Source organism: Eublepharis macularius, chromosome 1 (genome assembly GCF_028583425.1).
Source record: "Eublepharis macularius isolate TG4126 chromosome 1, MPM_Emac_v1.0, whole genome shotgun sequence".
NCBI lineage: Eukaryota > Metazoa > Chordata > Lepidosauria > Squamata > Eublepharidae > Eublepharis > Eublepharis macularius.
In genome coordinates, this window is record NC_072790.1 from 233,240,212 (window position 1) to 233,254,935 (window position 14,724).

General features: G+C 46.5%; 1 protein-coding gene across 1 annotated transcript in view; it reads left to right on the plus strand.

Moving 5' to 3' along the window:
• EML3 (EMAP like 3) overlaps window positions 1-14,724 on the plus strand; it is a 50,244-nt gene that overhangs the window by 19,730 nt on the left and 15,790 nt on the right. Inside the window, exons 5-15 of the mRNA XM_054992914.1 lie at window positions 68-175; window positions 414-442; window positions 991-1,026; window positions 3,068-3,191; window positions 4,416-4,565; window positions 5,587-5,656; window positions 6,198-6,308; window positions 7,854-7,949; window positions 10,707-10,841; window positions 12,305-12,443; window positions 13,118-13,269. Of these exons, the coding sequence (XP_054848889.1) occupies window positions 68-175; window positions 414-442; window positions 991-1,026; window positions 3,068-3,191; window positions 4,416-4,565; window positions 5,587-5,656; window positions 6,198-6,308; window positions 7,854-7,949; window positions 10,707-10,841; window positions 12,305-12,443; window positions 13,118-13,269 (1,150 nt within the window). The remainder of the gene's footprint in view (window positions 1-67; window positions 176-413; window positions 443-990; window positions 1,027-3,067; window positions 3,192-4,415; window positions 4,566-5,586; window positions 5,657-6,197; window positions 6,309-7,853; window positions 7,950-10,706; window positions 10,842-12,304; window positions 12,444-13,117; window positions 13,270-14,724) is intronic.

A 14,724-nucleotide genomic window follows, 5' to 3' on the forward strand; every position in this document is an offset into this window, starting at 1 on the left:
CATGATATTATTGTGAAATGTGTTCCTTTACTACCCCCTTTTTTTAAAAAAATCCTTTTCTTTCTAGGCTGCGGAGAAACAGCTCCTCTGACAAACCCAACAAAGCCAAGCAGCGCCTCACCAAAAAGGCAGCTTCCTCAGCAAACCTCTTGAGTCGCTCCAGCAGTCTTGAGAAGTGAGACAAACTCTTCCTTCCCCTTCCTGCCCTCTGTCATGTATTCTTCTGGAGGGAGATACAGGGAAGTTTGTTGTGAGGGAAGAGAGGGGAAAGGCAGTCTGCACATGCTCAGAGGTACTTTGTTGTCCCAAGTACGATTTCTGTGGACAGTTTTCCCTACGGATAGTGCGTATGCTACACACACACACACATATACTCTGGCATGCCCCCTTAACGTTCTCCTTTATCCTTGCAGCCGAACAAAGGATCCCTCTCTGAGTCCAGGTGAGCTCTGAAAAGAAATGATGGTGAAGGGGATGCTGGGAATTTTGTGTGTGGGGGGAACACCACTCAGAGCCAAGCTACAAGTGACGCCTTATACAGGTTGGACACTTGTCAGCTTCCCTCAAGTTTTGATGGGAAATGTAGGCATCCTGGTTTTACAGCTTGGCTCTCCATTACAGCTGCAAGACCAGGATGCCTACATTTCCCATCAAAACTTGAGGGAAGCTGACAAGTGTCCAACCTGTGTCAGGCGTCACTTGTAGCTTGGCTCTCACATAACAGCTCTGGCAAGCTCAAAAACAGCATGTTGATTTTTTTACCTGAGAGGGGCCAAGGAGAGCCCTCTTCCTGAGGGAGGAGACAGCTGGACAGAATAACTATTGGGACCCAGTGTTGGTCTGTGGGCCACCTCTCATGGGAGACAACATTCTGAATTGGGACCATTGCAGATGTGCTTCTCCACATATAGAGAAGTGGGCTGCTACAGACAGGGCCATCTTTCTCCACTTCCAAAACATCTAATGCTTCCCTTCTCTCTCTTTCTCTAGGGCCGTTGAGCTCTCGAAGGATGAATTATAACCAAGGTGAGAGAAAGAGAGTGTGTGTAATAGATACAGGTGGTAAGTTTTCATACCTCTGGGAAAAGAGCCTGTCTGTGGCCTTCCTTACCAGACCCGTCATCCCACCTTAGAGTGGTTTTCTACGGATGACAAGGAACCCTCTCAAAAAGCTGAGAGGATGGTAGCTGCAAAAACCAGTAGGTGAAAGTTTTATCCTGCTCCCCTCCATTCCTTGACTTACAAAGAACTGCCCACACACCCCCTTGTCATAGTGAGTAGATCCTTCCTGCCTCTCAGGGTCTAGGGCAGAGAACCAAATGGCCACAGAAAAGTAGTCAGTCTGTTTCTATGGGAAAGAAAAGGAAACAGGGTCTGCACACAGGAAAGTAATATGTAAAGGAGAAGGGTTCAGCCAGTGCTTCATTTGGCTATTTTACGCTTGCAGGAGGTCAAGGGGGAGGTTATCCATCACAGCACCGAGCACTGCAACCTTTCTCCCAGGACTGCATTAAATTGAACAACCCTTCCTCTTCTCATTCATTTATGTATATCCTGAACATTCCATGTCATCAAAGGGCTCAAGGCAGTGCATGGTGGGTTAAGTGGTTGGGCTGTGAATCAGCACTCTGCTGGTTCGACTACCACGACTGCCCTGAGCTCATCAGGTGGCCTTGGCTAAACCACTCCTCTCCGCCCCAGCTCCCCAGCTGCATTGTGAGGGTAATAATAACACTGACCCTTTCGCCACTCTGAGTGGGCACTAATCTGTCTAGAAGAGTGGCATATGTGCAGTTGTTGTTATTGTGGTGGTTGTGGTTTATTTTTAAGACCCACCCCCACACACTGATTTTCGACTAACCCTAAGCCATGCTTGCTTAACTTCAGCGATGTGGTTACACAATGTGTTCCCTAGCCATAACCAGTGACCCACCAAGCACTAGTAACCAGAATATAGTTAACAAAAAGCGTAACCACAGTAAAGCCAGGACGTCAGGACCATTTTCTCCTGGTGCCTATCTGTCGGCAGGAGTTTAGGTATTCCCGTGGTTGTGGGGCTTGATTTACGTGCAAGCTAAGTAAGGTATGGTTTAGGGCCACAGATTATAAGGTGCCTCTAAATACACATTTTTTTTTTATTTTACTATTTCTTGATCATGCCACAGGGCCTATAAAGAACATAAGAAGAGCCATGCTGGATCAGACTACAGGCCTGTCCGGTCCAGCATTCTGTTCCCACAGTGGCCAACCAGATGCCTCTAGAAAGCCTATAAGCAGGATGACTGCAAGGGCATCCTCCTGCCCTTTTGCTCCCCAGAAACTATAAAGAGGCATACTGCCTCTGGTACAGGAAGGAATAGATATCAACAGCAGTCATTTCGTAGAAAAAGAGCTGGAGGAACTCATTAGCATAACTCATTAGCATATGCCACACCCCCTGACATCACCTATCCTGGCTGTTTTGGACCCAATCCTGGCCATTCAGGGCCGAAATTGGGCGCAAAATGGCAAAAAAGGGCTGAAAATGGCCAAAAAGGAGCCCCAAATGGTCAGGATTGGGCCGCTGCTGAGTGGGAAAGTGATCCACCACCCATCAGAGGCCCAATCCAGGCTGAAACGGGCCCAAAATGGCCGAGAGTCAGGTGGGCGGGGCCTCCTGACATGTGACCTCTTTGGGGAACTGCCAGAACTGTGTTCCAGCGCGTTCCCCCTCGAAATGAGCCCTGGATATCAATCATAACTGACAGCTATTGATAGCTCTCTTCTCTGTGAATTTATCCCCTCCCCTTTTAAAGCCTTCCAGGTTAGCGGCCGTCATCACATCCTGTGGAAGCAGGTTCCACAATTTAACTATGTGCCATGTAAAGAAGGACTTCTTTTGTCTGTCCTGAATCTTCCACCCCCTTCTGTTCAGTGGATGACCCCAGGCTCTGGTATTAAAAGAGAGGGAGAAAAGCTTCTCTCTGTCTACTCCCTGTGTTAAACTTGGATGTAGTTTAAGGCTTTTGTGTGTTTTAATCTGCTGGCACCTGGCTGTCTCCGCCCATTCATTTCTCCCTCTCTTTAGAAAGACATTCCACCAAGATGTTCTTGCGTGGCCGGCCTATCACCATGTATATCCCTTCTGCTTTCCTGAACTACGACGAGCTGCGCATGGAAAAGCCATCTGAGAAATTACAGTTGGATTGGGTGTATCCTTCTTGAGGGGTCCTTTGCTCATTGGCAGCCACTCAGAGTTGCCAGCTCTGGGTTGGGAAATTCCTGAAGATTTGAGGGTGGAACCTGAGGAAGGCAGGGGTTTTAGAGGGGAGGGATCTCAGCGGGATATAATGCCATAAGTCTACCGACCAAAGCAGCCATTTTCTCTAGAGGAACTGATCTCTGAAATCAGTATATCAGTTTAACTTCACGGACATTTCCAGGCCCATCTGGAAGTTAGCAACCCTATAGCCTCTGCTTCAGAGGGGTTGCAGCTCCTTGTTGGGAAAGACTGTTATCTGCCTTGCAGATCTGGTCCTATTTGAGTGTAGACAATGATATTTTAGATGGTCCATTCATAGCCCTCATGGATTAAAACCAGCACCCACTTTTTAATTGCCTAAAATAGTTAATTGCCTACTTGCTTATTTTCACAGTGTATATTATCATGATGCCGTGTAGCAATTAGAGCATCCTACTAGGTTCTGGTTCAAATCCCTAATCTGCCATCAAGCTCACTGGGTGACCCTTGGACAAGTTGCTATCCCTGTGCCTAAACTATCCCACAGGGTTGTTGTGAGAATATCATTGTGAGAGGAGAACCTTGGCTATCATGGTTGTGAACGGCTGCAGATTTCTGTGCTTAAAACTTGGTTGTAGTTGGAAACAAAGATGTAGGGGATAAATAGAGGCCATGTGGAAAGGGGGTTTTTTGAGGAAGAGTTTTAAGGCAGGGAGAGATGTGACACCTCTTGCAGGTTCCACGTGAGAGCTTTAGTTGACTGACTATAACTGCTTAATCTGCTAATAAAACCCATTAAAGCTTGTAGCCTTATAACATAAAGATGACAACCAGTGTGAGGTAGTGGTTAGATTATTGAACTGGGATCCGGAAGACCCAGGCTCAAATCCCCACTCTGCCATGTAAGCTTGTTGAGTGACTTTGGGCCAGTCACACACTCTCAGGCTAACTTACCTCACAGAACTGTTTTGAGGAGAAAACAAGAGGAGAGGAGAACGATATAAGCCACTTTGGGTAAAAAGGCAGGATATAAATGAAGTAAATAAATAAATAAGGATCATGATGTCCTACCTCAGTGAGGCTGAACACAACCAAGACCACAGCGGTAATTTCATTGCCAGTGACGTTGAGTGGGCAGTTCCAGAAGCCTTTGCCTTCCCTGGTTTGTATTTGGCCTCCTTGACGGCCACCTCAGCTACGGTTACCGAGGTCGCGATTGCCGTTCCAACCTCTATGTGTTGACGTCAGGAGAACTGGTCTACTTCACCGCTTGCGTTGTTGTCCTGTACCATGTGCAGAATCGCACACAACGCCACTATCTACGGCACACAGACTGTGTACGCTGGTGAGTTGCTGGAGAGTACAGCGATCTGCATCCCCCGTTCCTCCCACCCCCGTGTTGGTCTGTATCCAACCAACTGCCCAGAAAGATCATTCCTGGGGTCATGGGATCTGCCCAGAGGAAGAGGCATGCAGAGGAGGAACGAGGGGGTGAAACACCCTTTTCCTCAGAAGAGGAAGGAGGAGCAATTTCATCCCATGTTGTCCAGTCTCCCTAGCCCCACCCACATAGTTGTTCCTCCACTCCGCTCTCACAACCGTGGGAATGATTTTTCTTGTGGTAGCAGATCTGAATTCAGGAAAAATGCACAGATGGTAAGATACACTACCAGATGGTAAGATACACTCCCATTCTCTCATGACACAAGATACACATGGGGCCAAGCTACAAGTGACAAATGACACAGGTTGGACACTTGTCAGCTTCCCTCAAGTTTTGATGGGAAATGTAGGCATCCTGGTCTTGCAGCTTGGCTCTCCAACTGCTGTCCAATGGACTTTTCAACTGTCACTTGTCCAACATTCCGCCAAGCTGCCTACATTTCCCATCAAAACTCGAGGGAAACTGACACGTGTCCAAACTGTGTCATTTGTCACTTGTAGCTTGGCCCTGAGAGCCAAGCTACAAGTGACGAATGACGCTTGGCAAGTGAACAGACTCACATGTATTCCCCCTTGTTCACTTGCCATTCACTTGTGCTCCACTTTGGAGACCAAGTGAATGGCAAGTGAACAGGGAGGAATACACGTGAGTCTGTTCACTTGCCAGGCAAGTGTTATTTGTCACTTGTAGCTTGGCTCTTACTCATATGCCTCACAAATACACCTACAAATATGGAGACATACTGTCTCCGGCCTAGTTCTCACTGGGACGGCCAACTTTTGTCAGGGCAGTTCAGACTGCAAGCGGGTTGCTTCTCCACTTGTTTTATATAGCACATTCAGTAATTAACTTCTTCCTCTTCCAAGTCGTTGCAGCACTGCATGTATATATACAAACTCTTACACTTCTATGTTTCCCCCAGCCTAGCTGTGCATCCAGACAAAGTTCGCGTTGCCTCAGGGCAGATGGCTGGTGTGGACAAAGATGGCAAGGTAAACCTTCAGAGTTCGAAGAGTTCTGAAGTCCTGATTTCCCATTCCTGGTCTATGGATTAAAATTTTTGGCCAGAAGCAAGTTAAGCTTGTTTTTCCTTACTTTTGATTACCGTTTGGTCAAAACAAAATTAGCTTGCCTTGAGCCACAGATAAAGCACAATGACATCCTCTGTTTATTTGGCTACCTCCTCCAAACAAAGCAGTATCTTTTCCACTGTCTAACTGGGGTGCAAACAAAGCAATATCGTTCCCACTTTCTAACTGGGGTGCAAACAAAGCAGCATCTTCCTCACTGTCTCCACAAGGTGCAAACAACTAATATTCTCAACTAATAATATATAGGGTGCAAATTTTTTTAAAAATCAAGTTTAAAAATAAATTGGTCCATAATTGTTTAGGCAATTTGTTAGAATTATTTAATCCTTGCAGCACATTTTCTGCAACCTGGTCAGTTTTACCCGCTATCCCTTATCTTTAATGTCTAGGGTTGCTGACTTTTTAACGTTTATTTCCTCCAACTTCTGTCTCTCTCTCGCAGCCTCTGCAACCCTTTGTTCATATCTGGGACTCATCCACCCTTCTCCCACTGCAGCAGATTGGGTTGGGAAGCTTTGAGAGAGGAGTTGGTTCCCTTGCCTTCTCCACTGCAGTAAGTGCCAGCTTTCTGACATATCCTGCTCTAGACTGGGACACAAAACAGAAACAAATCACTCCATTTCCCCAGGGTTTTTATTTGTGGTGGAGCTAATCTTTAGTTTCAGTTTTTAGTGCTAGGCTCTAATCTTAGAACATACTAAGTATGAAGAGATGGCAGCACCTCTGAGCATATGCAGGGTGTATTTCTTGCACCACTGACAGCTGTGCTTAAATAACAGGAGGCAAGAGGGACTTGGCCTGGGACAGTCCTGGTAACTATTTATTTAGAAGGCTACTCTGGTGTAAAGGCCACGAATCTGCAATTAGAAGCAGAGCCCTTCCGAATCAGACCAAATTCAATCTAGCCCAGCAGCCAGATTCCCACAGTGGCCAGTCAGAAGCCATGGAGGTCAAGGCTTCCCTGTGTTATTGCTACCCAGAGTCATGTTGCCTCTGAATAAGAAGGTTCCATGTAGCCATCATGGCAGGTCATCATTGATAAGCAAATCCTCCATGATTTTCTTTAATTATCTTTTTAAGTTATCTCAACTAGTGACCTTCATCACAACCTGTGGCAGTGAGTTCCATAAGTTAATCATGCACTGGGTAAAGAAGTATTCTATTTTGTCTGTTTTGAATCTGGTGGAAAGTGCCATCAAGCCACAGCTAATCTATGATGATTGCCACCCCCCATGGGGTTTTCAAGGCAAGAGACAAACAGAGGTGTTTTGCCATTGCCTACCTCTGCATAGCAACCCTGGACTTACCTGGTGATCTCCCATTCAAGTACTAACTGGGGCTGACCCTCCTTAGCTTCCAAGATCTGATCTGCTCAGGCTAGCCTAGGCCATCTCGTGCCTTTTAAATTGATTGGGTGAACCCACATTTTCTAGTAAGGGAGAAAATGTTCTCTCTCTTTGTTCTCTCCGTACTGTGCATAATTTTATAGACTTTTGTTATGTCCTATCATGATTCATTAATGTATTCCTCTGCCTTTCCCTCTATAATTCAAGCACTGAGAAAGAATCTACATACAGATTCAGGAGAATGCCCTCCAGGTATTTTCAGATGTACCTGAGCTCTAGCGTCCATTTGTCTCAAAACTTAAGCACTAGGGCTGAGTATACACTATGCTTAAAAAAAATAGAATACTGAAATGAAGCAGTTCGCAGGATGCTCATAGAAAAAAGAAGGATGTTTGCATATATATGAGTATTGTGCACAATTTATTCTGCTGTAGTAGGAGCGAGCAGCTTTGCAGGCTGCTGCAATTCTGAGCAGTAGAAATCTTATGGATGCGGAGAGGTTTCAATGTGCATTGCCCCAGTGGCTTCTCTGAGTGTGTCCTCCATCATAAGGGCTGGAAACTCGCTTATTTGAAAAAAGGAAGAAAAAAGCAAACTCAACTGAATTCTTGTACCCAGTACCAAAATACCTTAGAATTCTGTATGCATGCAGGCGAACCTGAGTGTCTTTCTTTTCCCCATCCTTATTATAAATTCTGGAATGCCCAGGGCACTCGTTTATAACTCTGCATAATAGCCTGTTGCCCTTATAGGATGAAGGAATGTACCTGTGTGTGGTGGATGAGTCCAACGAACACATGCTGTCCATTTGGGACTGTTCCCGTGCCACCAAGCAAGCTGAAATCAAGGTAAGTGCTACCAAGCCTCGGGCTAGGCAGTGCTGGGAAAGCGTTACTGTTGTTCTGCTTTCCAGCTCCTAAAGGCATCAGTAATCCACTATGAATACTTATCCAAGGGGGCTAAGACATATTCAGGCACAAAGGGCAGGGATGGTTTGCTGCCTCCTCTCCTCCCTGCGGTGGCCCCATCAGTAGCTGTAGGGAGCTGGACGGGATACAGAGCTGGTTCAGGACCCAAGCAGCTACTTGGTGTAGCAAATGGGTGGAAGGGCAGCAAGGGATGAGAGGTGAGGTTTGTAGCTTTTGTGGCCTTCTGTGCCGGTATTGCTGCTTCCTGGGGACCAGGGCAGGCTACGGAAGAAGTATTTCCTGGGCTTCTGCTTTCCACTTTGGACCCTGCTAGGGTAGCACAAGAGGAGGGTGCTTGGGGCAGCTCATTAGCTTGAGCCAGCCATGAGTGGGTACTCTCAGGGCCAAACTATAAGTGACGCCTGACACTAGTTGGACACTTGTCAGCTTCCCTCAAGTTTTGATGGGAAATGTAGGTAGCTTGGTGGAATGTTGGACAAGTGACAGTTGAAAAGTCCATTGGACAGCAGTTGGAGAGCCAAGCTGCAAGACCGGGATGCCTACATCAAAACTTGAGGGAAGCTGACAAGTGTCCAACTAGTGTCAGGCGTCACTTGTAGTTTGGCCCTCAGCTAGAGCTGGATCATGGCTTGCAGCTTGAAGCAGTTTGGGATTGTGTGAGAGCCCGTGCCAGTGTATGGCTAGAGTGTCGGACCAGGATCAGTGCAGATCCTCACTCTGCTAGCGATGCTTACTGGTTGCTCTTCCGCCAGTCACTCTGTTTTTCTCTAGAGGCTTCCATGTGAGGCTTTCCTACTGCAGGGAAAACTGGAAACTTCTGCAGTAAAGGGCAATGGACAAACAACAGTGGGCTCGATCTGTACATTACTCCTCTGACTCTTGTTTATTCCCCCCCCCCACACACACACACATACACTTTATTCCAGGTGGAAAAATATAAACTTAATTTCCTCCAGAATAAAGGAGAAATTGTGCTGGTGGAGTGTCAGTCTAGAGCAGAGGTCCCCAGCCTTTTTGAGCCTGCAGGCACCTTTGGGATTCTGACAAAGGGTGGCGTGCAGGAGCACAAAATAGCTGCCTCATGAGGCAAAACCAACCATGAAATGTCAGGGAGTGAGATGATGCTTAACTCTAATAGAATAGTAATGAGTCCAGTAGCACCTTTAAGACTAACCAGCTTTATTATAGCATTAGCTTTCGAGAACCACAGCTCTCTTCGTCAGATGCATGGAGGGTATGAAGAAACTGGCCAGATGGTGCTTCATACCCTCCATGCATCTGACAAAGAGAGCTGTGGTTCTCGAAAGCTTACACTGCAATAAAGTTGGTTAGTCTTAAAGGTGCTACTGGACTCTTTACTATTTTGCGACTACAGACTAACACGGCTAACTCCTGTGGATTGCTTAACTCTATCAGTAACCCTTCAAGAATGTAGGCAAAAGCTCTGCTTGACAGGATACCTTTTATAATGAACATATGCAGTGAAGATCCTTGTGCTGGAGTGGCAGCTGCCGCCAAAGCAAGTTTTTAAAAAAATTGCACAGCCAATCAGAAGTCCTGCTGGGCAAAAGCTCCCTGGCCCTGCCCACTTTCTAAAAACACTTGGGAGATGTCACAAAAGGTCAGTGGGCACATGGCACCCAGGGGCTCCACATTGGGGACCCATAGTCAAGATTTCCCCTCATAGCTAGCATGGGAGTGGGGAGGGGAGAGCAGCCTCTTTTAGAATAGCTCTACATGAGACATCTTACACAAGAATGCTCAGGTGTAAAGAGATGCAATATTAGCCAGGAAACATAGTTTAAAAAGACAGAGACAAAGGCCAGCAAAGATTGCTTCTCAGAGGATTCGTTAATTTCCTCTTTGCCTTCCCAAAATCTCTGTCAATTTCACCTCCCTTTGGGGGAAGCAAAGAGGAAATTAATTAACAAACCCTCTGAGGAGTGATCTTTGCCAGCACTATAGAGAGGTGAATTTGAGCCTGCGGCTCTGTCTTTTAAAACTACGCTTCCCGGCCACCATTGCATCTCTCTACACTTGAGCGTTCTCATGTAAGATGTCTTGTGTAGAGAGACTCCGAGCCTCACTTATCTCAGGGTCATCGAGAGGATAAAATGGAGAGTGTTTGGTTCCTTGGAAAATGGGTGGCATAAAATTCCACTAAACAGATTATTCAGGCATGTATTTGTATAGGCCTGCTGTAACTTGTTGACCACCCTCCTCCTCAACAGCCAAAGGCAGCCCCCCAGTTACGTATTGTGGCCTTCTGGGTACTGAATAACCATGCATGTGCTCAGCTATTTCAGCAAAACACAGGAGGCTTGGTATCAGCTAGGCAGGCTGCCATACATGGCTAATGTGGCTGATTCTAGCTTAGCAGGTAACAGGTTTTGTGTTACACCTACAGACCAATAAAGGAATGGGGTGGCAAAGGGTATGTTTAGTGGCTTAATTCCAACTCAAGTCTTGTTCCAGAGCCTGCTGTACCAATAGGAGGGCAAAGCAGACCCCTTGGTGCTGCAACTTCTAAGCGTGGCTATTCTCACATTGCAAAACACACTCGCTTCTGGCCCTGCATGTACAAAGCCTGAAACATGGGAATGAACCCGGATTGCTCCAATCACCCTGATATCTCCTTCCTCATACCCCACCTCCCCTAATATATATGTTTCACAGAGCACCAACGAATCTGTTCTGACTGTGGAGTTCAACCCCCAAGACAGCAGCAACATCATCACCACCGGAAAATCTCATGTCTATTTCTGGACCTGGAGTGGAAACAGCTTAACGAAAAAGCAGGGAATCTTTGGGGTAAGAGGGCCCTGGAGCAGGGAGGGAGGTTTAATCAGTAGAGTTGAGGACATGGGTGGAGGAGAGCCGCAAGGTCCAGATGCCAGGCCACAGGTGGGCTGTGGGTTCAAATCTCAATTCTCCCCTGGCTGGGGAGTGACAAGGATTGGCCGTCAGGACCAGTGCCAAGTTTCAGTGCGGCAGGGCATCTATCAAGATCCATGATGACCCTGTAGAAATCCAGTTGGAGATGGTTGAGTCCATCTACTGCCTAGCACCAGTGGATGAAGCAAGAACATCGTTCTCTCTACTACTGCCTCCAAACATCCCTTCTGTAGGGTTACCAGTGCCAGCTTGGGAAATTCCTGGAAATTTGATGGAGGAGCTTGGGGAGAAGAGGGAGCTCAGCAGAGATGTGATGCCAGAGTCCACCCTCCAAAACAGCCATTTCCTCCTGGAAACTATAGAAACTGATCTCTATAGCCTGGAGATCACTTGTAATTCTAAGAGAACTCCAGTCCAACCTTGAGCTTAGTATCTCTACCCTCCCATCAGAGGATGGGAGACTTCTCAGGCAGTCTCCCACTACAGCCTTCACTTTGGCTTCTACGTCTGCTGACCCCCCAGGAACAATATTTCGGGGGACTTGATGGGCTGTATTGGGAGGGGGAAATGAGCAAGTCACATATTGTGAGTCCCCTTCATAAGCAGGTCTTGTTGGATACAATCAAGGGTGTTATTTTCCCTCCTATATGCTGCGTGGTTCCTAACACATGACTAATAGCTGAGCTAGTGTTAGCTAGATTCAGCATTTCATTCTGAGTACAAGTCCTCAGTTGAGAGCCAGTTGCATGTCGTGGTTAAGAGCAGCAGGACTCCAATCTGGAGAGCTAGGTTTGATTCCGCACTCCTCCACTTGAAGCTAGCTGGGTGACCTTGGGTCAATTGCTGCTCTCTCAGAGCTCTCTCAGCCCTGCCCACCTCACAGGGGAATTGTCGTGAAGATAATAATAACACACTTTGTAAACCGCACTAAGTGGGCATTAAGTTGTCCTAAAGGACAGTATATAAATATAATATTATTATTAAGCATGTTGTTGTTATTGTTAGTCCTCTGGGTATACTGACACTTGGTCATATAATTAGGTCCTCAGCCTTGAAGTTCACTAGCTGATTCTGGGCCAGTAGCCTACCTCTCAAGGAAAACAGGCAGGGAGAGATATGTATGCTACCTTCAGTTTCTTGGTTGGAAGAGCAGGATCATAAGATGGGCCCATGGTTTGCCACAGCAGGACTCGTCTTATGGGCACGACTTTGCAGCTTGGCCTGTGAGAGGGGGGAGGGATGCCTTTGCCACATCTGAAGGGCTAAGTCTGACAAGGAGAGTTGAGAGTGACTCACTTCCTGCAATTCTGAGATTAAAAACGAACAAACGTGGTTTTCCCGGTGCTTGTACCAGCCTCTCCCCTTTCTGATCTTCCCAGAAATACAAGAAGCCCAAGTTCATCCAGTGTTTTGTGTTCGACATCAACAGCGATGTCCTCACGGGGGACTCTGAAGGCAACATCCTGACTTGGGCCCGGGTTGCGGCTGATGTCCGGACACTGGGCAAGGGAGCTAAAGGTACACAGAGGCCGAAGACGAGAGACCTGGAATCTGAGCGAAAGAGCCAGGAACTGGCATCGGAGATGCATCCTATTAACTAAAGGAGGGCATTTAAATACTTAGGGTGAAGAAGAGGCACCCTGGAGGGAATTTGGCATCCTGTAATTAAAAGGGGCAGATTGGAGAGGGGTTTAAAATAAAGAAATCAAAGAGTTTTGTGACCCCCTTAAAGACTTAAAACATTTATTATGGCAAAAGCTTTTGTGGATTAATCTTATGCACGATGTGTTGCTCTTAATGGGTTGGTAGACAGACAGACAGACAGATAGATGATTATTAAGATGAAAATCATGAACAATGGAACCAAGAGGCCATAAAACACGGGAGGTCCAGCCTATGAAAATATATAGAGGTAAATATAGTGAGTATTCAGAACAGTTGTAACTGATGAAACTCTCTTCTTAATTTTGCTGTGTCCCTGTAACCCCTGTAATGGGGACAAAAATCCCTGCTCTCAGTTGAGTCCTAAATGAATCAAATCAAAATGGTGGATAAACTTGTAATTTAGCAAATCTCACATTGGAGACTCGTTTTTGACATTTTTTACTCAGTAACAGAGACTTTCAGGCCAGCGGCGAAGTGTCTTGGCATCAGGCAGCGATCCCAAGCTGTCTTCTCCTCTATCCTAACAGAGACATACCAAATCAGCAAGCAAACGCGGGCCCACGAAGGCAGCATCTTCTCTTTGTGCCTGTGCCGTGATGGCTCAGTGCTCAGTGGTGGAGGCAAGGACCGGCGCCTTGTCCAGTGGAGTCCCAGCCTCACCCTGCTGCAAGAGGTGGAGGTAAGGAACATCACTGATTCATGGTGGGAATAGTCCCTGTCTCTGTTCCCCTATGTGCTTTCAAGGTAAGGTGGTTGTCTCAGAATCTCTCTACACAAGACACCTTGGGGCTTGTACGTCAAGTGTAGGGGGGACAGTGTTAGCTGGGAATTGTAGTTTTAAAAGATAGAGTTGGCAGAGATCACTCCTCAGAAGGTTTGTTAATTTCATCTTCGCTTCCCCCAAGGCTCTGTCAATTTCACCTCTCCAGTCTAAAATTATGGGTTCGTAACCAGAGGGCAGCAAGGAATGGAAATGGGCTGGAGCTGCCTTCCAGAGCTGGGTTTGGACCTAAAGAGGTGATAATGAGCTGAAGTTTCCCTTCTGGCATTTCACAGCCCCTTCACACAGCTCCAGTGTATAGAAGAGCCTTTGCCCCGCCGCTGGCTCTGTCTTTTTAAATTACCCTTCCCGGCCACCATTGCCTCTCCCAATACATGTCCTTCAGGTGTCAGATGTCTCATGTAGAGAGACTCATACAGATGCCCCTGTTCAATAACGGGGGCTTCTTGCTTTCCATGCAAGGGGGGGGGATCCCCACGCGCCCCTAAGCTACACGCAGAGTATTTTGCTAACCATAGCCCTCACCTAACTGTGGAATTAGGAAGCAGGGCTTCTGGATAGGTTTGACACCTAGAAACGAATAAAGGAATTTGAGGGTCTTGAGCTAAAACATAACTACATGAGCACATGGTGTAGCAGGTATCTTGCCAGACTTTCTGCACAGACCCTGGATCATGGGCCTTTTTGCTTCAGCGTTCATTTACTATGTGAGAGAGAAACAAGAGGATAGGTTTTTTTCGTTCTGGCTCCAATTATGAAATGCCCTCCCCTCGTGTGTGCACCTGCTACTGAATACTGACATATTTTGGCATCTGGAGAAGACCTGTTTATGTACCTAGACTTTTGATTTTGCACTTTTTAAAGTTTATTAAGTACATATTTATTTTTTTTACCATCTACAATGTCTTATGTTTTATAAGCTGCCCTGATAACCCACATTGGCTGAGGAGGGTTTTTTTAAAAAAAATATACATATATAAGCACAGATAAATCTCTTGAGGAAGACCAGCCAGAAGCACCGGAGCCATGGCCAAAAAGGCCCTGCTGATTCGTAGAAAGCAGTCTCAGTTCAGGAAAAGAGACACCAGGAGCAGACATAGAACATCCAACATTTTACAGATGAAAACAGGGCCGCATTTTATCTCGAAGATCTCTGCCCAAGGACTACCATTATGACATGCCACTGATGATTCCAGTACCTTTGCTGTGTGCCTCATTTATTCACTCTGTCAGAGCAACCATTTTTCAGAATATGCCTCAGCAGTTGTGGGGTGCATAAATCAACTGGCTGTACACTGCAGTCCACCCTAGAATTCATGCGCCTACATTGGCATGCATGTGTATTTGGGGCAA